Genomic DNA, 27,842 nt, shown 5'->3' with positions numbered 1-27,842 from the left:
GATTGGATGTTCTTCTAGAAGATCTGCTCTGGGAAATATATGGAGGAAGAAGTTCTATGGCCTGTACTATGCAGGAGGTCAGACTAGGTGATCACAGTTGTCCTTTCTGGCCTTGGAATCTATGAATCTGAGCCTCTTACCTGTTTGTACTGCCACATGCTACTGGCGAATATAGACCCTGCTTCCTCCCTACACTTCCCTTTCTGTTTTGTCCAACAGAATTTAAAAGTAAATCATTTTTCTATGCGTTTTTCAAGCCATCCCCTAGTATTTAATAATTGTATTCCTCTATAGAATTCCCTAGGGCAATTTAAAAATGTTATAGCAAGGATATGAGTAGCTATTAAATTCCACAGGTTTTAAAGAATAATGTCAATAGAACACTGTTGGTTTCATCCCTAGGAAATTCTATAGGATTCTTCCATAATGACCCACAGATACTAGCAAGACCACTCCCCCTCTCATCCCCATAACTGGTCATGCATGGAAGGGGTAGCATATTGCACAGCTGGTGTAGCTGCTGTGCCACTGGGAGCAACCCAGATGAATTTATGCTGGCAGCCACATTTGAATGCATCAAACGCACAATCCATAGTCTTATGGTGAAACTTTTTTCTCTCCAACCCTTTATCCTGGAGCACAAGTTAGAACAAAGTAAGAGTTTTTGTCAAACAGAAAAAGAGCGGCTCTGGCTATCCCCTAGCTCTCTAGCAACAAGGAATGGTGCAGTGTAGTGCCTGTTCAGAGCTGCCAAATGGTTGTGCCCATCTGTGCACATCTCTCACAGTTGAGAAAAAGTCATTGATTTCCCTATCAGAGCTGCTGTGTCTTACACTTGGCTGCTTATTAACCCAAGGGGCTGTTTCAACAACCAAGAACTGCTGGAGCACAACCCCCTCCAGCTACACTCTTTTACTCCAGCCACATCTCTGGCATACACCCAGCATCAGGTGGTCTGACTCACTGTGGCATTGAGCTGTTAAGACAGCTCTATGTTATCTGGAGAATTCCCTTACATCAGGGGAATTCTCCCTAGTGACCACATTCATGGGCTTTATGTTTCCTTGCTGCCTCCAAAACAGTCTAAAGGAGCTGTAAGGCAATGAAGAATCTGGTCCTCTATTAATAAAAGTTTCACTTTCAGATTCTCACGCACTAGCAGAAGGTCATGTATTTGGACTGCAGGGTAATGTTTAATTTCATATATACATCCATCAACTGTTTTCATTTAAATTTTAAAAATAATTCATAGAAATGTTTTAATCATATCAGGTTATTTAACCACACGTGGCAGAGATGTCTCATCTAGAATGTTTTTGTTCAACTGTTTTTGAGTTTTTGTGCGCAAAAAGATCTTAAACACTTTCGCTGACTCAGAAATGGCTGAATGAATTTTCCTTACATTCCTCCTTCTCCACCCCCAAATCCTCATGACATATCACAGCTGGACTGAGTTCAACCATGGCAAGTTTCAGCTCACTCCATTATCATGACAGTTGTGAGTCTATTGAACACACGGGGTTACTATGAAATCCCATAATCTTAGCCACCACTTTAACTATAGGTAATATTAACTGTAGCTTTCATACAACTTGTAAACTCTTCCATATATATTTTGTAATATGATTGAAAGATTTCACACATGAAAAGATATTACAGGGATAAGTGGTTTGGATACGATACTTGATAAACAAATTAGGTTAGCTAATCTGCTCTAAATTAAGAGAATGAGACTGGATCTTGTTTTCCACTACATGGTGCATGCCACATAGCTTAGCAAATCAGTTACTGCCTTTGACACATGCATGCTCAGCAGATGATTTTTCAAGATACGCTCTGAAAAACCCAAGTGGCCAAAACTGAGCCCTGGTGAAAACAGAGACCTTCAATTGCCTGGTTACACCAAGGCTGAATTTGACTCAAGGAAACTAATAACCTATGCAGCTGGAGCCTCTGTAAAAAGGTCCTGGGCTACTGCCAATGAAATGAGACACTTGTGTCTTGCCAAATGTGTTTTTTCATAATGATCAGCGCATGGATCTGAATTGTGCAAAGGCCCTTAATGATAAGTCTCCTCTTCTGGGTGAACAATAAAACATTAATTTATACGGAGGCATAATTTCACACGGGGATGGTTTATGGTGTAAGTAAGTATACAGTGTTCACCAGTAAGTCTCATGTTCAAACTGCAGTGTCTAGTTGGGGACAAATCACTACCTAGTGTTCCTGTTTCATTTTTTTCTTTTTGTTTTATTTCCTGGCTGATAAATATCTTAGACCCAAGGTCACCTTAAGGAAATAGTTGTAATGTGATAGAAACATTGCAGTAGGTGCTGCTGTGCTTCTGGAAATGTAATTGACAGTGGGTGAAAGTGCAGGAACAGCTCCCAGCAGGGAAACTTTGAATAAATATACAGTAAATAAACCAAAACACCAGAGGCAGAATAGGAAAGAGATGTATCTGCATAAAGAGGAGTGTGCTACACATAACATCAGACCCACTGGTAGCTTGTCTATAAGGGAGTAGTTACACTGTTTCCTTTCCACTCGCAGTGCCCCCACAGGGCCCATCTTCGGGAAGGTATTAATCACATGTGCAGCTTTAAGCACATGTGTAGTTCCACTGACGTGAATGAGAATCTTCACTTGCTTAAGTAACTGACTGAATCCGGGTCCCCAAACCTTTATTTAAGAAGTTAAAATATTTAGGGCCACATTCAGATTCTGTTGAAAACAGTGGGCCAGATTTTGACCTTTGTTACAACACTCCTAGATTCATAGGGTGGGATTCAGGAAGGGGCCTTGGCCTTGCAACACTAAGTGTCACAGCACCTAACTTTTGGGCATCTGAAAAGATCAGAGGAATAACACCGTGATCCACAAAGCTGATTTAGGTGCCTGGGCTTCCTGTACAATGCATGGGAGAGAGAGGCACCCTAGAATAGATCCACAAAAGCCAGGAGACTAGGCGCATAAGCTACATCTCTCCCACTGTGGGAGGTGCCGGTGACAGGGATGTATGCTAAGCTTCACCCCTCTCCCAGAGTCAGGCACCTAAGTCTGGTCTGGAGGGAAGTGCCTGTCTCTGCTTAGCGATGCATGAATAGGAACCAGCTACCTGGAGTCAGGCTGCTTAGATGCCTAAGCCACTTCTTGGTTAAGCACCTGCCTCGCTCCACACAAAACAGCCAGAGGAGGAGGGGGTGTCCACCTTATAACTTTTAGCCTCGTGGTTAGCGCACTTGCCTGGGATGTGGAGGAGCCAGCCTCAATTAATTCCCCCTCTCTGACTGAGGGAGAGAGAGGATTTGAACATGGATCTCCTACCTCTCAGTGGAGTGCTCTAATCACTCAGCTATGGGATATTCTGATATGGAACTCTCTCCATCTGGGTTTTGTCCTCCTGTTCCAATCACTCTTTCATTACTTATGCACCCTAGAAATGCTTCAGCATGAGAGATTAAGGGAACCCCACATCAAAATATCCCATTCCTTGGCGGTAAGAGTACCGTTCTCAGAGGTAGAAGACCACCGTTTAAATCCTTCTGTCCCTCTGACAGAGAGGGGGAGATTCAGAGATTCCAAGGCCAGAAGGGACCACTGTGATCATCTAGTCTGACCTCCTGTGTAACACAGGCCATAGAACTTCCCCCACATAATTCCTAGAGCAGATATTTCAGAAAAACATCCAAGCTTGGGTTAAAAATTGCCAGTGATGGAGAAACCACCACAACCCTTGGTAAATTGTTCCAATGATTAATTACTCACACAGATAAAAGTGTACACCTTATTTCCAGTCTGAATTTGTCTGGTTTCAACTTCCAGCCAATGGATTGTGTTATACCTTTCTCTGCGAGACTGAAGAGCCCATTAAAAAATATTTGTTCTCTAAATAGGTACTTATAGACTGTAATCAGGTCACCCCTTAACCTTCTCTTTGATAAAATAAATAGATTGAGCTCTTTGAGTCTGTCACTGTAAGACGGGTTTTCTAATCCTTTCATCATTCTCGTGGCCCTTCTTCTTGAATTGTGGACACCAGCACTGGACATGGTATTCCAGCAGTGGGCATAGAGGTAAAATAACCTCTCTATTACTTTAGAGTCTTCTGTTTATGCATCCAGTTGAACCTGGGTCTCCCACATCTCAGGCAAGTGCTCTAACAATTGAGCTAAAAATTATATGGGCACCACCACCCATAGTTCTCCCTCTCGGCAGATTTTGAATGGAGCCCAATCTGGTAGGCAGCCTCTGAGCATGCCTACCAGATCGGACCCTGCATACAACTTAGGCAGCTGAACGCTTATCTTTCCCTGGTTTGTGAATTGCTCTAGGACTTAGGCATCTGGACACCTAAAGGGAGGCAGCTGTGCACATGCTCAGAGGCAGAAACATAGACCTAAGGAACTTCTACCCTGAAAACTTAGGTGATGATTGAGTTTAGGGGCCTACCAGGTTTGGCAAGAGGAGAGGATCGTAGAGGAGCCAAAACTGGGACTTAGGCACCTAAACTTGGGACTTAGGTGCCTGAGTCCCTTTGTGGATCTGGGCCATAGAGTTTGAGGCCAGAAGGAATGACTGACACTTTCTGAGGGTACCCAGAGTTTTGAGGCACCTCGCTAACACTTGTCTTTGTGTGAGGAAGCCTTGTCTGTGCTTGCCAGTAGTTAGCTCCTTACCTCCACCAGCTACAAGCAGCACAAGCATTCCCCTCTTAGCCTACGCAGGACTTGCAGTCCCTCTACAAGTTAGCAATAGGTACACTCCAACCTGACTCCTATAAGTGCCTCCTGGAGTGCCCAGTCCTTGATTCACTGGACACTCACAGAATTCCCAGATCCTCTGTTCCTAAAGGAATAATAAACTGTAGCGTCTCAGTTAAGTAGAGCTCTGTTCTACAGTGTAACACCCAGCACTTAAATTTATTTATAAAAAAAGTAAGTAAAGTTTAACAAAGAACAGAGAGTTCATTCATTCTATTTGCTATCACTTGAAACAGAGTTACGTATACAATTAAATCATAACACACATACTCTAGAGCCTAGACTTAACTAACAAGATTCCCTCCTGTCTATGAGGTTTATCTTACCCAAAGTTCTTCTCCCAGCATTTAACAGCCTGGCTGGCTGTGATCTTTTTTTCATGAAGGAAATCCACGGTCAGCTTACTTCCTAAGTGAAGGATTCAGCGTGATCCTCTGTCTCCACAGTTATAGTCCAAAAATCTATTGTCTGCACTTGTAAACAGGATAACCCCCACTGCTTGTGTTTTCCTGTCTAGGACACTTTGCACTCACATAATTAGCATTTTGTTCAGACTGTAAATGGACGCCCATTGTGCACTCAGTTTATATGTAGATAGACAGACAAACATCTTTTGCCTAAAAGAAACTTGTTTAACAAGTTCTGGTGATGGCCCTAACTCAGAGACCTTGTTTTTTGGTATATATACGTAATTCTTCACACATTATCCATCCGTACATCTCACAATTATGATGACCAGTGTGACACAGGCGTTCAGTATAGACCTTTCATGACACACTTTGGCAAACTAATATGTAGATACCAGACTCAGGGGAATCCTGTAACTCATGCACCCCTGTATCCTCTGCCACATGGGACCAAGAGATCCCTGGGTCATAGTAACCTCCTGTATATCACTGGCCATTAAATTTCACCCAGTTACCCTGGTATTAAGCCCAATAACTTATCCCTGATTAAACTTTCAGAAGAGCATCTAGTCATGATTTAAAGACATCAAGAGATGGAGACTCCAATTCCCTTGGTAATTGTGCCAGTGGCTAAAAATTGTTCCTTATTTCTAATTTAAATTTGCCTGGAGTCAGCTTCTAGCCATTGTTATGCCTTTCTCAGCTAGATTGACGAGCCCTTTAGTACCTAGTAGTCTCTCCCCATGAAGGTACTTACATGTTGACTTCAGTGGAGTTATGTATTTACGCCAATGTTAATGAGGTCAGAATTTGTCTTGAAAGGGGTTGGGTTTTTTGGCACTGGCTTCACTGGGACCAGAATTTGTGTCTTGAGCAAGTTTTTCTTTATTTTATTCCATCCTAGCCCACCCCTTTCCAACCACTCATTGATTTGGGTTAAAACAGGCCACTTTATCTTAAAGTTATGTTTGCTGCATAGTGCTCATTTATATTCCCCCACACACACTTTTTATATCTTGACCTTTAATAGGGGTAAGGAAGTGGCTGTTGCTAATATATTCACTTTGCCACCATAGTCAATGTTAATGCAAAGACTGATGTTCTCCTGCAGCTGTAGCAGTGATGTGGCATGCCTAGTGTTCTGTCTCTAACAGAATTGGCTTTCTGTACTGCACTTACAGTGTGAATAATTTCACTGTTATGGTACAATGACAGCTGAAGATGCTTAAAAAAAGAGAGAGAGGAGAAAATGTAGTAAGTGAAAGTGTGGCAACAAGGCACTTATTGTCAGCATTACTATTAGATTTGAGGGAAAGTAACATTTGATTGCCATACCAATCTTCTAACATGTAAGCATATTATATGTCCATTGAGAACACGGTGATGTTAATTGTAATTGGTTCAAAATGCTTCAACACAGAGTTTGTAGTTTGTCATTAGCTCCCCCGTTCTCTAGTTTCAAGGTTATTCTTTGAACAAAATAAAATCTAAAGCAAGGAAAGCTAGTGTAAGAGCAACACAGACATTTTTATTAACTGTTTCATCCATGGAACAATCTTCCCAAATGCACACTTATATTTTTGCACTTACATCATATTTTTAAAAAACCACAGGTGTTTACAAAGTCCTGTTTGTGGGTCAGGGAAGGGGATCTGAATTCCTCTCTGTGAGCCAGCCCTTGAACGCACGTTGAGGGGGCTGCTGGCAGAGTCATCTCCTTTCTGCTATGCTCCATTGGGGCAGCCGTTTAAGCTAACTGCAGCTGATGGTGCAGGTACTTGCTGACATTTTAATGATTTCAATGGACAAATCAATAGCATGCAGCAACACAGCAATCAGAACATAGGGCCAGGAACAAAAGGGTAAACGCGTGTAGTGCAGACACCTTGACATTTGGCCCAGATCCTCAAAGATATTTAGTTGCTTAATTTCGGTTGATTTCAATGGAAGTAATGAGCCTAAAACCTTTGAGGATCTGTGTTTTAAGGGGAAAACCCAGACTGCCTCAGGAAATAGTTGTGGTGAGCAAGGTGGCACATTTCCCTTTGAAGCAGCACTTGGCCAATATCCCAACAAGATTTTATGGGGACAGAATCAGACCGAATAATCAGAGGGTTTTTAGGGCTGTCAATCTAACACCTTTCAAGAAACTGCAGAAGTGACTGCGTTCCAGAGAAGGGTGAAGTGATTTCTGTCTCCTTCATATATAAGTGAATGGTTTAGCTCTCCAATTCAGGCAACACTCCCCACAATGTCTACGGGTATTTTATCAAGATGTGGTGTTTAGATGCTGCTTGTAATTATTAGAACTGGGAGCACTGGCTGTTGGGAGTCTGAAAGGACAGGAAACAGGAAGGGTGGGGGGAGTTGAGGAGGTGGAGTGAGAGCTACCGAGGGTGCAGCAGCAGCTTGGTAAAGAGGTTTCCACTTTAAAAATAAAGTCCTGTTGAATTGTGTTAGTACCTTGCCTGGTTGCTACAACGTTTTGGCAACGAGGATGGATCTTCTGCCTCTGAATCCACCTGCACCCTTTCTGCAAAGTCCAAGTTTGAAAGAGAGTTGGCTAAACTGGAAGGGCGAGATAATCTTCACTACTGATTTCTTGCAAGCATACCGGGCTACATGACATGCTACAACACAAAGATCACCCACAGAGTTACTGCATGGGAAACAGATAAATACTAAACTGAACATTGCTGGATTGTTAAAGGCACGACCTGATGCCCCAACCAAGGATGATGTGAGAAAAACAGTTGAACAGAACCAAGCAAAGTATAAGGCTTTCACAGACAAGCGGTGGGGTACTAAGGAACCAAATTTTGAATGTGGTTCCTTCGTTAGAATATGAAAACCTGGAATTTTACGCAAAGGGGATCATAAATTCACAGCTCCTCTTAAAATCATAGAGAAGAAGGGACCTTACACCTATTGACTTTCTCATGGGCGGGTATGAAATGCTTCTTATCTTGCACCTGCCTATGCACCAAGAGGAGATTATGCCAACACCCAGTCTGCACCGTAGTATCAACACAACAAGACATTGCACTGGAACCGGGACTTGAGAGACGGCCTGTCAGACCCAGACGACTACCTGTCTGGACTAGAGACTTTGTTATATAGTATCTACAGTGTTTTCAGTGTAATATTTCTGCCAACAGTATAGTGTCTTGTTTCATATTTGCTCCTGTGGTTAGAACAACAATGTTTATTTTAATTGGGAGAGTTTATTAAGAGAGGAGGGAGTGTGGTGTTTAGATGCTGCTTGTAATTATTAGAACTGGGAGCACTGGCTGTTGGGAGTCTGAAAGGACAGGAACTGGGGAGGGGGAGTTGAGGAGGCGGAGTGTGAGCTACCGAGGGCGCAGAAGCAGCTTGGTAAAGAGGTTTCCACTTCAAAAATAAAGCGTTGAAGTATCTTGCCTGGTTGCTACAACACAAGAGTAAGGAATGCAAGCATTAAGGTATTCCTAGGGTTTCCATCAGACCTAATCTGTGGATCCTGGGAAGCTTGTCAGGCCTGGAGGTGGGCTTTCAGTGGGAGGAACTCAGTGCAGTGAGGGTAGTACTCCGAAGCAAGCAGAGGTGGGGGGCCCTGTGGCACTAACTGACCTACAGCTTGCAAGCACTGTCTGCGCAAGCCCTCTGCGGAGAAAGATGGGCTGGGCTGGGTCTCCTTGTTGAAATCCCCTAGAATTAATCCCTTATCTTTACTCAGAATGATGTAATAGAAGTGCCTGCTCTTGCCCCATAGGGATGACTTCGAGATGTTAATCTTTGACAAGGCTAATATGACAGTCTGACCCCAACCCAACAAAGCACTTGATATTATTAAGGCTTTTTTTAGTAAGGCCTCATGACATTCTCATAAGCAAACTAGGGAAATGTGATCTAAATTAAATTACTATATGGTGGGTGCACAACTGATTGAAAGACTGTACTTAAGAGGAGTTATCAATGGCTCACTGTGAAACTGGGAGGACGTATCTAGTGGGATCCCGCAGGGGTGAGTCCTGGGTTCGGTGTTTTTCAATAGTTTCATGAATGACTGGGATAATAGAGAGGAGATTATAGATTGCTCTTAAATTTGTGGATGACACCAAGCTGAAATCAACAAGAAATTCAATAAAGACAACTGTGTAGTACTACTTTTAGGAAGGAAAAACCAAATACACAACCACAAAATGGGGAATAACTGGCTAGGCGATGGTACTGCTGAAGAGGATCTGGGGGTTACAGTGGATCACAAACTGAATGAGTCAGCAATGTGATGCAGTTGCAAAAAAGCCTAGTTATTCTGGGGTATATTAAGAGGAATGTTGTATGTCAGACACAGGAGGTAGCTGTCTCACTGTACTTGGCATTGATGAGGCCTCAACAGAAGTACTGTATCCATTTCTGGGTGCCAGATTTCAGGAAAGATGTGGACAAATTGAAGAGAGGCCAGAGGAGAGCAGCAAGAAACCTGACCTATGATGAAAGGTTAAAAAAAAAAACAACTGGGCATGTTTAGTCTTGAGAAAAGAAGGTTGGGACCTGGTAACAATTTTCATATCTGTTAAAGGCTGTTATATAAAGGACGATGATCAATTAATTGTTCTCCATGCCCCATGGAAACAGGACAAGAAGTAATGGGCTTAATCTGCAGCAAGAGGAATTTAGGTTAGCTATTGGGACAATCTTTCTAACTCTAAGAGTAGTTAAATTCTGGAACAGGCTTCCTAGGGAGGCTGTGAAATCCCCATCACTGGAGGTTTTTAAGAAACCTGTGTGGGGTGGTCTAGATTTCCTTGGTCCCGCAAAGGTCCCTTCCAGCACTCTGTCTGTATGATTCAAGGTGTGTAACTTTATGCACACAAGCAGTCCATTGAAACAGGCAGTCAAAGGACTACTTTCAGGCTTAAAAGTTATGCATTGTGTTTAAGTGCTTTGCTGCATCTATGCATGTATCAGTTCTCTATAGCTACACATTTCTAGGTAGATACCACAAACTAGATAGGAAACAATTTACAAAACTTTTCCTGGAACTATTTTTAGTCAGTTCTGCTTTGGGGAAACTATTTCCATAGCAGTCAGTGCGTGTAAATGGTACTCTGTATGCACCAGGTGCTTCTACAGTGTGAGGGGAAAACTGGGGCCTGAGAATATTCAAAATAACATTCAGAAACACCACCCAGACACTGCTTGTTAAATTGGATGGAAATGCAAATGTGCACATAAAACTAATGCCCCCATATGGAATTCAATACATTGCAGTCATTATGTAATGCTATTCACACTCAAATGGAGACATAAATTACTGATATGATAAACTGTATCACTGGATCAGGCAATATACGAAGTACCTGTACACTGTCTTCCATGTCACTGACTATTGAATTGAGTTAATCAAGCAATGAATCATATCAGTACTGAATTAAGTACAAGGTGCCAGGTCCTTCCCTCATTAACAGAAATTGTGTGTTGTGTCCAGCTGAGGTATAGCTGTGACCTCACTTATAAGAACATAGGATTTACCATACCAGATCAGACCCATCATTCCTTCTAGTTCAATATCTGACTTCAAAGGAAGGCAAAAATTCATATATCAGTAGCTAGCCACTTATGCAATTCCCTTAGTGGGGTGAAAAACTGTCTTTATCTCGGCAGAGATTAGCTTATGTTGTGAAGCATGAGATTTGATCTACAAATATTATTACTGATCACGAAACTGTCCAGTTCCTCTCTAACTCCAGCTGCAGCATTAATTCTGACCTTCATGGGCTTTGAATTCTAGGGTAGTGAATTTCCCAAATTGCTGCCTGTGAAAGGGATGAAATCACTGAGACACATGAAAGGCCTGTGGAAACTCAGTCAGTATGTGTGTAATCATAGTATAACGTCTAACTAAGGAACTGGTATTTCTATAGCACCTGCCCCTGACTTTCCAGGAATGGTATGGAAAAAATGACACCAATCTTACTAGTAGAAGGATTAGTGGGTAACAAAATGCCCGCCTTAAACATTCTGTCTTGGGGTGGCACCACATCTTTCAGACCGTGTTTGGAAGCATCGTTGTAGAGAGAGGATATTTCTCCAGAACTCTCACATGAGAGAGCTCCATTCTCCGCATGATGTTACACTATGTGAATATAAATGCCAAGGTTATAGGGGGCTCAGAAGTAACAAAGATAGATAGCATTCAAGTTCCAATACTTCAAATTGCTTCCTCTTTGAGGAATTTCTTGCTTGAACTCCTCTTCCCTAACCTCCACTTCAGGACCCCATCCGTTAGAGTCCTCCTCTCATTATGTGCAAACCCGTTTTTATAAATCTAATGAAAGCAGGCATCTCCCTGGAGATTTGTTCCTGTCATGTTTAGTTCCTGGGTTTCAAACAAAGTTGGAGAGAGAAATATTACTGGCAAATAAACAAAAAAATCATTGCTGGTTGTAAAAAAGAGAGAGAGAGAGAGAGAGGGACCATATTGAGACTGAAGTAACAGTCCATAAAGGAACCACTTTCTATATGACATAAGTCAAGGTAAATTAACTATGCAAGATATGGCTTTCATGCTGTGCAAACTAGCCAAGAATTAATATCATTGTGCTTGATTTTACAATCCATGTTGAGCCCAAACTCCCAGTAATATCAATGGAAATTCTGAATATGTCCTGCAGAAGTTAATCTGAAAAAGATTTCATATGTCATCTAGTTTTCATCTCATGCCAATGAAATATTGTTCTTTCTATAGCGTGTTTTCTAATGCTTTGTAGAGTCTGGTTTTAAAATGTCTCAAGAAATGAGATTTCCACTGCTTCCGACTAGAGACTATTTCACAGTCTGATAGCTCTCATCATTAGAAATAGTCTAATTTTTACCTTTTCCTGGTTTCATCCATTGCTCCTTTATGTATCCCCCTAATGTAACACTCTAAAGAGTTCCTTTCTCTGCTTGAGAGTTATCTCATCCAAATATGTGTAGGCACTGTGTTTGGCTTTTATTTTGGAGGAGACTCCTTAAAATAGTTTTAAATCCTTTTGTCCCCCTCTTATTGTTATAAATGAAATTGGTACCCTTGACTGAGCCAGCATTTGTGACACCAAGTAAATCCCTTCTTAGACAAGGTCCCATTTTAGCTTTCCAACATGCAGTATGGCTATTTATGCAATTGGCAAAGATCTTCATAAAGTCATGACATTGACAGTAGGTCTTAGTAGCCAAAGGTTGTACAGTTACATCAATAGTATCTGCAGCACTAAGTGCAGATTAAAGAAAAGCCAGCTGCACATCCAGTCTGTCTCCCTTGGCAACAGCATCCTGCCAACAAGAGCACTGCCAAGTAAGGGCTGGAGAGGGAGGGACCTGGATTACAAAATTAGGGATGGGCAAGCAATGTGTGAAGTGGTAGCATTCAGACTAAAAAACATCTTGCAAATTCAGATTTCTTTCAAAAATATTCTTGAAATAGTTTTGCTTGTTCTGTTTCTTTTTGGATACTATTACAGACAGACCTATTTCTTTGATGTGGATGCTAAAATTTATGCCAAGGTGCTAGCAAACAGACTGTCATCTTGCCCAATTATGTTTACCCTGACCCATCTGGGTTCATTGCTGGCAGATTCTCTGGTATCAGAAGAACTCTAAACTTCACCTGTCATGTTAATTCTAGCAATTCTTCCTGTGTTCTTCTTTCTTTGGATGCTGAAAAAACCTTCACCTGGCCGCAGTGGGAGTACCTCAGACAGATTTTGGTAAAGCTGGCTTTTGAAAATCAGTTTTCTACAGGCATATTGACCCTATATACTCCTCCTTAAGGCTGCATGTCTGTCATGAAGGTAACAGAAAGTCACGGACCTCCTTGACTTCTGCAGTGGCTGGTGCTGCTCAGGGGCTTCCTGGGCCAGCAACAGCAGTAGTTCGGGTGTGTGGGACGGGGCTCAGGGTCGGGGCAGAGAGAGTTGGGGTGCAGGGCAGCACTTACCTGCAGGGGGGCAGTTCCCCGGCTCCCACCGGCATGTCCCTGCAGCTCCTAGGTGGAGGACCCAGGGGGCTCTGCTTGCTGCCTGTGCCCGCAGGTGTCTCCCACCCCCACAGCTCCCATTGGAGCTGCAAAGCCAGCGTCTGTGGCAAGAGCAGTGCGCGGAGCCCCCCTGGCCACCCCTCCCCTCACCAGCCTCGCCAACCCTCCCCTCCCCCCCGTACCAGCAGGGGTCCTGGACTGCGCACTGCTGCCTGCCCCCTCCCAGCACCAGTGGGGATCCCGGGTCAGGTGCTGTTGCCTCCCGCCTCCCAGCATGGGTCCCAGGCCATGCACTGCCACTCATCCACCCTCCCCACCAGCACCAGCGGGAGTCCCTGGCCAGCCCCCCCCCCTCAGCACTTGTGGCACCCCCAGACTGCCCCTCCCAGCGCATCTGTGGCTCCCCAGACCAAGTTTTAGTGAGAAGTATATAGTAAAAGTCATGGACAGGTCACAGGCAGTTAACAAAACTTCACAGCCCATGACCTGTCCATGACTTTTACTAAAAATACCCGTGACTAAAATGTAGCCTTACTCATCTTCGATTGTCTGCTTTGGTTAATGATCATCAATCACTTCCTTTTAATTTGTCTAGGGTTACAAGACAAGCCTTCCCCATATCTTCTGTTTGCTTTGGCAATGGAGCCATTTGCAATAAATATGAGAAACCACCCCTTGTTAAAGGGCAGCAAAACATGCTAAAAATTATGGACCAGTTGATTTGGAATTTGGGCAGCTATCCGGCTTCAAAATAAACATGAATAAATGTGAAATTTTAGAAATTAATATTCCCAAAAGGGTCAAAACAAATTGTTGTCAGCTATATACATTTAAATGGGTAAAGCAATCTTTAAAATAAAATAATAAAATACATGGGGGAGTGGAACAAATATGAAATTTCTCGGCTAGGTAGGGTAGCCTCGCTGAAGATGAATGTCCTCCCAAAGTTATTTTTGTTTCAGTGCATCCCTCTTGGTATTCCTGGCATGACCTTAAAATATGACAGGATGTACTTTTAATGTAGATAGTTAGCACCCTCTTCTCAAACCTTTTGCCTCCTGTGGCAAGCCTATGCTCGTGAACGACCCACACTCCAGTTGTCTGGGAGAATCTCACATGAAAGACCTCTGCCAAATTTGTCGGAACTTTAAACCTTGCACCAAGGAGGACAGAGCAATCAGACTTAAGGCTATCCTAAAGGAAGCTGCTCTTAGACCAGCCTTGGAACTTGGTGCAAAGTACTCCTCCGGCACTGTTCTCCACTCCCGGGCTGAGAAAGAAGCACAAAAAGAAGTGCACTGATAGAGGGCACTCGCCAGTGCCAAAGAAAGGCAAGCAAGGGGAAGGCAGTGGAGTGTGACCCACTTTGGGCACTCCTCCACCCCAGGTCCCATGGCAGCACCATAGAGTCTATTGCGGGACCCTCTGCCGACGGCAGGAAGTCATCGCAGCACCTGTGGAATTGCAGTGCCTGGAGGTCTTTACAGCAGCCAGAGACTTGTTGTCACTCCCAGTCCTGCCAACTCCATTAGGTCAGCTGCCAGCTTTGTCGTCCTTGAGCAGGAGAGAGCACCATGCTCTGAGCTCCTTCCCAGCACTGGGCCACTGGCTCCTTCTAGAGGAAAGCCAACTTTTCTGTCCTCTGCGAGGTTGTCCCCGGCCTGCCACTGGTCACTGGACCCTTGGCACTGATCGGAGGCCGTGAGAGGTACCACTCCCCTGTGGTTGCCTAGTAAGGATTCTTCATCTGAGTCTGATGCAGAGCCCTACGTTTAACTTTAGGGCCACTGGTACCCGTCCTACATGCCGAAGGACCTCGGTGCGGGTCCCCCCCACTGGTACCTGGCAGGAGGATAGTGACCTATGCAGTGACCATTCTGAAACCCTTGGAAGATTCCCTCGGTCCTAGGTCTACCCTCCCACCATTCATACTTGGTTGCTTCTGAGAGGCGGGCTTCTGTTCCTCCATGATTGGCACCAGACCCCGATTCCAGTACCAAACCCAATGCCAATTACAAGATGTGGCCCCTATGGAGGTTATTGAGGCTGAAGATAATGGCCCCTCCTCCAGCACAGGGCCTCTTCCTCCTCCTTCCAGATGAGATCAACTTGGGGCTGAGTGGCTTGCTTCCCCAAGATGACTTTAGGGCTTATCAAGAGCTTCTAAAGCAAATAGCAGCTAACCTGGGGCTTGAGACTGAGGCATTCAGGAATCCTCTCACAGCCTCAGACATTCTGGCTGCAGCAGCTCCATCTAAATTAGCCTTACCCATTAGTGAGGCGGTAATAAGTTTGGTCAGAGTCCTGTGGAAGACCCCATCTTTTCTTCCTCTCCCTCCACCTTGAAGAGGGCAGAGAAGAAATATTATGTGCCAGTCAGTGGGTCTGAGTATCTTTACTCTCACTCCCCTCCTGGGTCCCTTATCATATTGGTGGCTAATGAAAGAGACAGACAGGGCCAGTTGAGTGCTACCCACAAACAGGACACAAAGAAACTTGATCTGTTTGGGAGGAAAGTTTATTTGACAGGTGGTCTACAACTATGTATCTCAAACCAGCAAGCCTTACTGTGGAGATACGACTACAATTTGTGGGGACACTCTGTCCAAATTTAAGGACTCCATGTCTTAAGACTTATGGCAGGAATTTTCAGCCATCTTAGAAAAAGGAAAGAATGTTGCCAGAGCCTCTCTCCGGGGGCACTGGATGCAGCAGACACGGCAGCCAGGACAATGGCCTCCATTGTCACCATGAGATGATGCTCCTGGCTGCAGTCATCGGGACTCACTCAGGAGATCCAGCAGTCTATCTAGGACCTCCCTTTTGAAGGCTCCTCACTATTTTCAGAGCAGACGGACGCGAGACTACACAGCCTGAAGGACTCAAGGGCTACCCTCAGGTCCCTGGGCCTCTTGCTCTGTCCACTTTGAGGAAGCACTTCAGGCCTCAACAGTTGCCGTGCTTCTTGGCTCTGCCTCTGAGATAGGACCCCTATAAGAGAAAAGGGAGAGGTTACAAGCGCTGTCAACCACTTACGTTCACCTCAACCTCCCAGCCAGGGTCACACAGGTACTCAGTGGGGACCAAGCGGGCTTTTGAAAGTGCGCCCAAGGGCGCTGTACCAGTTCCCACTTCAGATCCTGCCTCCCCTTTATTTTTGGGCCAACTGTCCCACTTCAGCCTGGCGTGGTTCTGCATAACATTGGACTCCTGGGTGCTAAATACAGTGGCAATTGGTTATACCCTGCAGTTTTCATCCACCCCTCCTTACCACCCCTGTCCCTCTTCAGGGACCCTTCTCACAAGCAACTCCTTGCCCAGGAAGTGCAGACCAATGTTCCGTCTAATTTTTGACAGTGTGCACGGGGTTTAGGATCTGTGTGCATATGCACACACGCGCAGCTTAGAGGGAACAGTGCTGCAGACACTCCTACAGCTGGGGGCCATGGAGAAGTTACATCAAAACTTGAGAGGGAAGGGGTTTTACTCCCGTTATTTCCTAAGCACAAAGGCCAAAGGGGGCCTTTGTCCCATATTGGACCTATTTCAACTCAACAGATATCTCAAGAAACTGAGATTTCGTATGGTCTCCCTGGCCTCCATCATCCCCTCCCTGGCTCCAGGGGACTAGTATGCTGACCGCCCTCGACTAGAATGATGCTTACTTTCACATTTCTATCTTCAGTGGCCACAGTTAATTACCAATTCACCACTCTTCCCTTTGGCCTGTCCGCAGCCCCCCGGGTTTTCACAAAATGCCTGGCAGTGGTAGCTGTCTTCCTCAGAAAGCAAGGTGTTCAGGGATACATGTACCTCACTTACTGGCTGATCAAGGGTCGTTCAGAGGCTCAAGTAAAGAACAGCATCAACTTGGTCCAAGCCACCTTCCGAGCGGTGGGCCTAATGATAAACGAGCAAAAGTTGACCCTTATTCCAGTTCAGAGAATAGAGTTTATTGGGGCACTGCTCAATTCGACTCAAGCGAGAGCCTTCCTTCCGGAGGCCTGGTTCTGTACCATGTCAGACCTGATATCCAAGGTCCAACCAATCACAACAGACCATGTTTGCCTCAAGCTACTGGGGCACATATCCTGGCACATAGTCTAGCACAGATGTGGCTAAGTTCAGTTTACTCCCCAAACAGACACCACTTGGACTTGGTGCTTACTGTTCCAAACCCAGTCCTCATCTCCCACCACCACCTCTCCTCCCCATTCCTCTCCCAAAACAGCAAGAATTAATTTTCTAAGGAGACTGAGGGTAGCAAATTGCTTGGGCTATTTCTGCACCCACAGTAATGAGGAATGACTGAGATGCTATATCCAGACATAGACTGGCTGGGATTCTCTCATGTCAGGTTGCAATGCTCCTCTAACACTGAGACCCATCTTGGTGCACACTGTCTGAAAGCCAATTATTTTCCCTATTCCTTTTTGGGAACACTTAGCGTATTGAGCTAGGCCAATATTTGTGCTGCTTGGCCAATGTATTGTTCCATTCATCCATCCTTACTGCTCGTGTAACACGAACAAAAGAATATTACCAAGCTGGCATTAAGAATCAGGAGGTTGATCTGTGTTTTCAATATTTAAAAAAAATCAAAAGTGATAAAACATAAATTGTAAAGTTATCACCAAAGAGAATAATAAAATCTATGAGGTGTTTTGACTCCAAAAAAGGAAGAGAATAGGGTCAGTATTTCATTTTACATGTTTTTCTCTGACAAGAATTTTAATAGTCCTATAAATAATCAAATGAAGGTATAACTATTCTTACAGGTATAGAACTGGGAGCTACGTCTGTAAAACCCATCTGCATGCTAAAAGCTAAATGATACATCAGAGCAGGAGCATTCTGCCTTGAAACAGAATATTAGGCAGTCTCACAAGGACGTGCAGCCATGGAGCTTGTTGCTGTTTTGTTCCCAGTAAACTAGAACAGCCAGTGATCCTCTGTAGCATTTGAATAGAACTATGCCAGACAGACCGTATCTGGACTTGACAGAAGAGCAAGCTGGAATACCAGCCAGCCATTCAGTCTGCTTGCTGAGAAAGCAAATGGTTCAATAACTAATAAGCTTTCTTTGCATTTGCAATGGTATTTCATAAAGGAGCACAAGCCCTTTATTTTACATCTCTGGAAGACACGCCTCCCTAGTCTGTGTCTGTCTTCATTCCTCCAAAGGAATTCCAACATTAGCAGCAAACTCTCCTCAGTGGAACTACCTCATTAATTAGGAGATGGTAGCATCTTTTATTTTTTATGTTGAAATATGAAGCTTCCAAGTCTGCATGACATGAGCAGGTGAGGATGTCTGCTGACAAGTCCAAATGATATTTTCAGGTAAGTAATTCCCTAATACAATCAGATAAAAGTCATCTTTTATTTTTCTCCTCAGTAATCATTGTGCTATTAGATTGTCAATGATCATTTTCACAAGGGTCAGAAGTCTGCATGTATTTAAATGAATGGGCATCTATAGCATTTTTAAAGCACCTATTACCATAGTATCTATCTGCCTTTGTGTGCAGCATGAAAATGGATGAGAAGATATTATTTTATTTGTAATACCTGGTGTTATCACTTCAAAATCTAAAATTAATTTTTGCTTATGGACAGACTCACTTGAAGCCTTTGATGGAAATGATCCTTACCAGCAGTGATGGTTGTTCCTATAATAATTTAAATTGTTTAAGGGCTGGGCATAGTTTGCTTTGTGCAAACTCTATGGCAGACTCTTTATATTCTCATACTGTATCAATGTCTTCTGGTTGCTCTGTTTCTGTATGTGATTTCCAAAACTTCTGCTCAGGTTATTTTATGTTATTGCTGTTAGATTAATTGCACTCCTTTGTTATTCCTGGTGTTTCACTTTCTACGTCAAAGATTTTAATCAGACCTTGAATACAAAAGTAGGGTTGAATTTGTAGTGTAATCCATAAAATATTAACTGCATTCCCCTTCCCCTCCTCCTCCTCTTGAAGAAAAAATAGAAAAGAACTTGTAATGTAACATTTGAGAACTATTGCATGGCATTCTCGGACTTGATGTAAGATGGTGTGAAGAAAAACAGCTCATGTGGAAGTAGCCTACTTTTTTGGTCAATTCCTCCATTGCTCATGGTAACTGAAATTGCTTAACCCTTTGCTTGTACAAATGTTACTCTACATTGTTTACATGGAAATCCTATCATTTATTTGAAGCATTCATGCAGCATATAAACAATAAAAGATACCAAAAAATGACGTGAACAAAAGTAATAGAATATTGCAGGTTATACAATTTCATATTTTAAAAGTCACCGTTTCTACTTTTGTTGTTGTTAACTGAGATGAACATGACAAAAGAACAGGATAATGCAGAAGGTTTTCACTACAAAAATGTGCTATTTCAGTTGTTTTGAACAGTTTTTATCAAGTGCTGTCTTTACCATTTAGTAATTCAAGAATGTTAGAGGCACAATAAGGTTCAAGCACACTGTACTCTGCCCAGGTATACAGGCATCCAAGATATGCTTTTGTAGTCTAATTGGGATCTGTACATTCCCCTTTGTAGAACTGTTCCTTTTGCTTCCTTTGCCCAAGGCGATCTGAAATAACAGATCCAGCAGTAGGTATAAATACAAAGCTGTTCCTGACTTCCCACAGCAAAAATGTTTTTCAAGGCTCAATGAGGCTCTGTTTATTCTGCTGCTGGGTCTATGGTGGGGAAGGCCAGAATAGGAATCTTTGCTACCAAATGCCAGACTGAACTCTTTGTGGATAATCATTCACCATGAAAAATGTTAATATGGGGCTCAAAACTTTCCACTATATCTTATGCAATTAGGGCTTGGTCCAAAGCCCACTGAAGTCAGTGGGAGTCTTTCTACTGACTTCAGACCACATGTTGCATAAGATGCTGTTGTTTAAAGATTCTACCTAATGTCTGAGCTGACTCCAGTAACATGCACAGACTCTCGTGTAAGGCTAATAAGCTGTTCTTTACTTTTGAAGAAGTTAAAACTATTTACCAGATACTGCTAGTAAAGTATCTAGTGCAACCTCTGGCTGTGCTAATTCCTGAACAGACCCTACCCCTCCATGCAATGGAACCCTCTTAAGAGGCGACAACAGGCGCAGTGGACAGCTCAGGAACCGTGTCAGCATGGCTTCACCAGACCTGTGCCAACAGAGCCAGGAGAGGGCAGCAGAACTGAGGCTCAAGACCCAGCAGATTAGATACCAAAAAGCTACAAGTTTTGGGGACTGAACCCCCAGCTTCTTCTCATAGGGAGAAGACAGGCTATTCCTTCCCCTCAATGAAAGTATTCAGAAGAAGCTCCAGAGCAGTGGTTCTCAAAACCTGGACCTCTCTCCTTTAGTAATGTGGGAAGAACAGGGTGATCACAACCTCTTGACACCTGTTGGCATCATGAGCCCCAGGCAAAGACCCTTGCTCTAGAGGAATTTCATCATTTTCTTCCATAAACATACCCCTTAGCTCTTCCTGTGAGTTCTTCCATGGAAGGGAGCAGTTTCAGAGTAAGCCTAGATTTGGCCCTCTGTATTGAGGATTTTTCAAGATTTGGTCCACTGTATCCTGGTAAAGATTCTTATTGGTTTCATCTGCATACATCATCCTTTTACTGCACTATTTTTCATACTTGAGTGAATTCATTTAGGATTTAACGTACAGTACTTGGAGCACTGTGTAACAGCTCAAAGTATTATGCAAGAACAGAGTGATGTTGTTTCCACTGCCAACATATGAGGTCCATCAACATTCTTGTTAGGATTGAAGGATTTTTAACAGAGCTATTGAATTAGGCTCCAAAGCTCACACTTGATGTATGACACAAATAAAATCATTTGACCATTTCTGAGCATGAAGAATGCAAAAAGAAAACAGGAATTAGTTTTGAGTTTCCATGGCTTTCCAACCCCATAGATCCTAGGAAATGAATTCCCCAGTCTGCTGGATATAGGAGGCACCTGTGTGCACACTCACTTTTTACACCCATGAGGAGGCCTATTGAAGTCAATGGGCCTTATGTGCATAGAAATACATGTGCTTAAATCTTTCAGACCAGGGCCTAAATGCTCCAGCATCTTTCAACATAACAGCATATTCAATACGTAGATTAAAAAAAAATCTTGTGCCTTCAAGTAATTGTTTTTCAAATTTGTCAGGACTCTCCTCCGTTGTCATGTTAGGGCAACATCACATTCTTCCAACTCACCTTTCCTTATTTTAAAATTATATTACACATAATCCCACATCGAAAAATATGGGATGCCTTGTAAATTGCCTCAGTGTTTTTTTTAAAGTGACTTTACATAGAGATGGATTGTCAGGAAAGAAAACAGATTTTTCCACTTATTCATGAATATCTGCTAAAATCCAGAGTGAGTCCTCATTAAACTATATTTTGCTAACCTTCTGTCTGAGCATCTAAAAGCTATAGGAACAAATTCTGCCCTGACTTACACCTTGTGAAAATCAATGGGAATTCAGTGTCTGACTGCCTTTTGTGCTTTCAAAAATCTCCCCTCTCAAAAATGAAATGTACCTCACCTCCATGCTGCAGTTCTGTTGACTGCTTTCTTGTGTCACAGTTTATAAATAATATCTTTCATTTCTGTATGGGATGCTACAGTCTAGTTTTGGTGTCAAATGTTCACACTCAAAGCTCTGTCTCAATATTTAGCAGTGTGCGTAGACGTATTTGTGTTCATTGTTGAGATGAACCATTGTTTTATCGAGGACAAGTGCAAGTATGTACAGCAGTGGTCCCCAAGCTTTTTACCTCATGCCCCCACTTACCCCTGTTTGCGCCCCCTCGCCCAAGCCAGGAGTGGGGCTGTGGCTCTGGGAGCAGGGGGACACAGACAGGAGTAAAGGAAGCTGAGGCTGGGGCCACAGCTGGGTGTGTGGGGCAGAGCTGAGGTTGGCAGCCTGGGCCCCAGGCCACGGCCAAGAGCAGAGCAGAGCCTCGAGCTGGCAGTCGCAGCTAAGAGCAGAGCCCTGGGTGTGGGGCTGGCGGCTGGGACCCCTGACACGGTAAGGGGGACGGGGCCAGGAGCAGAGCTGGGTGGTGCTCCCTGCCTGCCCCCCAGGGGGGCTGGCCTGGGCCCCAGCTGCACCCCCCCTTGAATCTTCCTCTGCACGTGCCCCATAAATTGGGGACCTCTGATGTACAGAGACTGACCGTGGAGTTAAGGTCTGTGGTATGGCAAATAGGAGAGGACACCAAGAATATGTCTACATTGCAGCTGGAAGCATGTCCTGCAGCCCAGCTAGACAGATACGTTCTAGCTCTGCTTGAGCTAGTGCACTTGCGCTAGCAGTGTGGACCTTGTGGCATGGGCTAGCTACCTGAATACAGACCCAGAGAGTAGGCCAGGCTTATACTCTGGTAGCTAGCCCAAGCCATTTCACATGCCACAACATCCACGATCTTTCTAGTGCACTAGCTTGAGCAAAGCAAGTGTGTGTGTGTGTCCATCTACCTGGGCTGGGAGACACGCTCCCAGTTGCAGCATACCCCTACCTGTAGTATTAGTGTATGGACTCTCACAAGGATGGGGCTGATCATTGTTGAAGCCTATCATATTTTCTGAATCCCATTTTAAAAAGTCCATGGTACAGACACAAGTCACCACTTAAACTGGAGACACGTGGCATCAGACCTTGTGCCCATGCAGAGCTTTCAGTACCAACATTTTCAGCATCTGCCTCTCAAGCTAACGGGGAGCCTCCTGTAGTGTTATACTAGCTCTTATGTGGTACTTTAGATCTCAATGTGCTTTACAAAAGAGGTAAGTATCATTATCCCCATTTTACAACTGGGGCATGGACAGTGCTAGAGCCAGAAATAGAACACAGGTCTCCTAGCCACTAGGACTCTCTGGCTCTTGCAGTATTTAGACTTGTGTCTTCTTAGTGTCTGATTACATTGCCCTCTGGTGGCTGGAGCTCTAATACAGTTTTGGCATTCTATTGCTAGATGGCAGTGGTACGTATACACACTGGGCAGTACACTGTATACTCCCCCAGATATATGAAGCTGTGCCTTGAGCAGCTGGAGTCCATATCCAAAAAAAAAGGGAAACCTGTCCTTAACCTACGGTATGTGTGCATACCGACATGTGCCATGATTAATATCTGAACTGTATATGTAAGCATCAGGGATAGAAACTAGGATCTTCAGAGGTTCGCCTTTAGTTCAATGGGTAACTTCTGGTGGAGCAGAGGAGCTATGGGTTAGATGGCAATTATAGAGTTCTGTGTTTTGTGGACATGGAATCAACCCAGACTGACTGTTTCCCAAGTGCTGAACTGGAACTCCAGCTGCTGGAGCTCTGTTTAAATGCGGAGGAGGTGGATCCATAGTGTAGCTAGAGCTGGTTGAAATATTTTTTCAATGAAAAATGTCTTTTAAACCAAAATATTGTTTCTGGTTTTCAACCATATAAAGCGGTGTGAAGTAGTTTTCAAAAATTAGTTTTTGTAATTGACAATTTTTGAAAGCCAAAGGTTTTGATTTTTGGTTCTGTTTTGTATTGAAAAAAAAAAGTCCTTGATAAATGAAGTGTCAGTCCTGTTACTTCCTCTGACTGGGCTACAAAGGTTATAAATCCTAATGTCTGGCAACACTGATTCCTAATTAACTTAAATGATAGAGGTATGTGTTTTTGGAGAGGGAGACCAGAGGTTCTAGCTCTGCTGCTTTGTATGCAGCATAGCTGGCAACTATGTCCTTTGTTACAAATTAAGGAAAATCCAATGTACAGTCAAGAGTGTGGCTGGAGGCTGTTATTCATGCAACTTCCAAAATTAACAGGAGTTATATCATAACACACTTCACCTTATGTGTTTAGAGCAGTATCCCAGAACTTTTCTGAAACATTATCTCCAGAATCCAAAACAAATCTTCATTCTTCCCTTTTAAATTGTTCTCCTGCAGCTACTTGTCTTGGCATGAAATATTAGCCATATGATCACTGAACTATCTGCCTTGACCTTGACCTCATGGTATTGCAGTCAGAAAAATTTCACTGCATTTCACCGAGTGGTGCTCCATGGGTATTCCTGTCTGTTGGAAGCATCTCATTGTTCTACAATAGTATATTTTTCACTCCGATCAAGCGTCTTCCTTTCTGGTTAGGGGTGGAGAGCAAGATACCAGGTTGGGGCTTCTCTGTGAAGTTTATTTATTTACTTTATTTCAGAAGTGAAAAGCATTCGCTAACATCTGCGTCAGTCACTAGAAGGTTATTTGTAGGGCTGTGAAGCAATTAAAAAAATGTATCGCCATTAATCGCGCAATTAAAAAAAATTAATCGCTCTGTTAAACAATAATAGAATACCATTTATTTAAATATTATGGGATGTTGTCTACATTTTCAAATACATTGATTTCAATAACACAAAATACAAAGTGTACAGTGCTCACTTTATATTTATTTTTGATTAAATATTTGCACTGTAAAAAAAGAAATGTATTAGATGAACTGAAAAATACTAGTGCAGTCTCTTTATCATGAAAGTTGAACTTACAAATGTAGAATTATATACAAAAAAACTGCATTCAAAAACAAAACAATATAAAACTTTAGAGCCTACAAATCCACTCAGTCTTACTTCTTATGCAGCCAATCGCTCAGACAAACTAGTTTGTTTACATTTACATCATCTGAGTCAGATGCCACCAACAGAAGGTTGATTTGGGTTCTGTAGTTTCCGCATCAGAATGTTGCTCTTTTAAGACTTCTGAAAGAATGCTCTACACCTCGTCCCTCTCAGATTTTGGAAGGCACATCAGACTCTTAAATCTTGGATCAAGTGCTGTAGCTATCTTTAGAAATTTCACATTGGGGTCTATGCATTTGTCAAATCTGCAGTGAAAGTGTTCTTAGAACAACATGCTGGGTCACCATCTGAGATTGCTATAACATGAAATATATGGCAGAATGTGGGTAGAACAGAGTAGGAGACATACAATTCTCCCCCAAGGAGTTCAGTCACAAATTAAATTAACATATTTTTTTAACGAGCGTCATCAGCATGGAAGCATGTCCTCTGGAATGGTGGCCAAAGCATGAAGGAGCGTACAAACATTGAGCATATCTTGCACGTAATACCTTGCAATGCTGGCTACAAAAGTGCCATGCAAAGGTCTGTTCTCATTTTCAGATGACATTGTAAATAAGAAGCGGGCAGCATTATCTCCCATAAATATCTGCCACTGTTTCTCTTAGCCAGTGGCTGCACAAGAAGTAGGACTGAGTGGACTTGTAGGCTCTAAAGATTTACATTGTTTTGTTTTTGATTGCAGTTATGTAAAAAAATAATCTACATTTGTAAGTTGCTCTTTCAGGATAAAGAGATTGCACTACGGTACTTGTATGAGGTGAACTGAAATACTATTCCTTGTATCAGTTTTACAGTGCAAATATTTGTAATAAAAATAATATAAAGTGAGCACTGTACACTTTGTGTTCTGTGTTGTAATTGAAATCAACGTATTTGAAAATATAGAAAAACATCCAAAATATTTAATCAATTTCAATTGGTTTTCTATTGTTTAACAGTGCAATTAAAACTGCGATTAATCGCGATTAATTTTTTTGAGTTAATCGTGTGAGTTACCTGTGATTAATCAACAGCCCTAGTTATTTGTATTACAGTCTTATACACTGTATTTTAAAGTCAATTTGTTGACCTCCTGTACAGACAGCAATGCATATTGAGTGAGCATGAGTGGAGGGATAAGGCCGTTTAGGGTGGGGAAACTACAATGAGGCAGTTCTAAGCTGTATGGGTTACGTGGCTTGTGATCAACTAGCGTGTGGTAGGGCAGGAGGAAAAAGTGCTACTACTTTGGTGGCTGGGTTTTTTTTTAATGTGGGTTTTTTTGTTTTTTGTTTTAGGGGTTTTTTACTTTATATCTCCTCTGTCCTTTCTTTTCAAGGGCTCGGGATGGGCATCCTTTAGTATGGCATTTGTATAAAACAAAAATCAAAATAACTAATCCCAGCAGTTTCCAGGGACCCCAGTGGAAGTTATAATGCAGCATCTTCCTTGATGCTCATGAGCCCCATTCTACAGAGGTTTCATTTTTCAGTGGTGAGAAATTACTCCCAAGTGAATTAACATCAAAATGGCTTTTAATAGTGCTCTCATAGGAGGTTGTGTGTGTCCCCCACACTGCTGCCTGGAAGGCTTAAAATTGCAAGGATTAAAATGGATTAATTTGGTGTCCAAGAAGTGCAAAACATTTAGCTCAGTGGGTTGGTTATAGGCTATGGAGCCTTTCCTCTCAGGATCACTGGTTCTAATGCAGACCAGTTTAGTAGTGCCATCTAGTGGTGGCCAATGGCCTCTGAAAAATGAATTGGTTTTCTCAGTGCATTTCTAGTGGGCAGGCATCCACAAAGGTAGTTGACAATTTCAGCAAATGGAGACATGGCATCAGTGTGGTTCCTGCAAGTTATAGTGACATAAAGGTACATCAGCAGAACAGGGTAGGGGCTTCTACTGTTACTGTTATCTGGATTAGAGAGAAACACAAGAATTCACATCGCCAGTGTCACTTTTCATGAGCTAATAGTCACTTCCTGGGGGGTGGGAAGGGCAAAAGCCTACCCTAAATTCCACAACATGTATAAGCACAGGAAATGATCATTCAAACATCCATATAAAAGTTAAAACAGACGTTGACTGTATTGGGTCAATATTGGAAGCCTAATAATACTGTAGTTTCAAAACTGTGGTCTTTTGAATTTGCCCATATTAGAGTGTTTGAATGTTTTGCACTTCTCAGACACTGTAGGTAAAAGGCAAGATTTTCAAAAGTGACCAGTGATTTTGGGTGTCTCAATTTCTCTGTGCCCAACTTTAGACATGTTAAAGAGATCTGAGTTTCAGAAAGCGTTGAGCCATCCACCTACTCAAAAAATCAGATCTCTTTAAGGCATCTCCAGTTTGGCACTCAAAAACAGAGACATCCTAAATCACTACTGATGCTTAACAATCTTAGCCAAAGAACAAGGAGGCTAAAAACCACAGCAGGCTCACAACAAAGTGGGCAGCTGTCTGGAAGGGTGTGCTCCTGGGCACAAATAAAATTGAAAATATGTTGTTTTAATTGCAACCCCCTAAGGGTACACTCTAAAGCTTCTATTGGCCGAGCACATTGGACACACCGGTGACTCCTCAGATCCCTCCCCACCAGCTCCCCATGTGCCATCTTCCCATTCCTATCTATTTCAGGGACTCCTCCCACCCCCTCCACCATATGTTAGGGGCTCTGTGTGATGCTTATTCCCCCTTCTACTACATGCCAGGAGCCCACCCAGATCTTGCAGCCCAGCGGGTGGGAAACTAAGGTGGCTTTAAACCATTTTTGCACCTCCAGATCCTGGGCTGCTCCAGGGGCTAGAGTAGCCGAATTACAGCACCTTCTGCAGGCGACTCAGAGTGACAGCACTGCCTGGAATCTACATGTTCCAGCCCTGCCCAGGACACACCCCTCCTCCTACTCCCAGCCCTGCCTCTGGCCTGGCCCTTATGCTAGGGTCAGAAGGTAACCTTACAGCTGCCTTCCTGAGTTCCCACACTAGAGGAATCCTCCCTCAATAAGAATAAGAATAAGAGCTCCTTTAGGCTCTCTTTCCCATGTCCCTTCCT

The 27,842-nt window shown here is 43.1% G+C and overlaps 1 protein-coding gene and 1 long non-coding RNA gene across 6 annotated transcripts in view; one reads left to right on the top strand and one right to left on the bottom strand.

Annotated features, from left to right (window-relative positions):
* TMEM108 (transmembrane protein 108) overlaps nt 1-27,842 on the top strand; it is a 301,039-nt gene that overhangs the window by 253,528 nt on the left and 19,669 nt on the right. The window contains exon 1 of one of the 5 annotated variants that reach the window (XM_038393189.1): nt 18,002-18,512. The exons of the other annotated variants lie outside the window; for them this stretch is intronic. Coding sequence (XP_038249117.1) covers nt 18,500-18,512 — 13 coding nt within the window. The 5' untranslated portion in view covers nt 18,002-18,499. Of the gene's footprint in view, nt 1-18,001; nt 18,513-27,842 lie in introns of those variants that run through there. 5 annotated transcript variants of the gene reach the window in all.
* The window catches only part of LOC119852173, a 45,927-nt gene continuing 33,754 nt past the window's right edge, over nt 15,670-27,842 (bottom strand). The window contains exons 4-5 of the long non-coding RNA XR_006279277.1: nt 16,983-17,069; nt 15,670-16,146 (exon numbers count right to left, since the gene is read on the bottom strand). This is a non-coding gene — a long non-coding RNA (uncharacterized LOC119852173). The remainder of the gene's footprint in view (nt 16,147-16,982; nt 17,070-27,842) is intronic.

This window comes from Dermochelys coriacea, chromosome 2, assembly GCF_009764565.3.
Source record: "Dermochelys coriacea isolate rDerCor1 chromosome 2, rDerCor1.pri.v4, whole genome shotgun sequence".
In the NCBI taxonomy this organism is placed as follows: Eukaryota; Metazoa; Chordata; order Testudines; family Dermochelyidae; genus Dermochelys; species Dermochelys coriacea.
The sequence above is the reverse complement of the archived record's forward strand: the minus strand, read 5'-3'. Positions and strand labels throughout refer to the sequence as shown.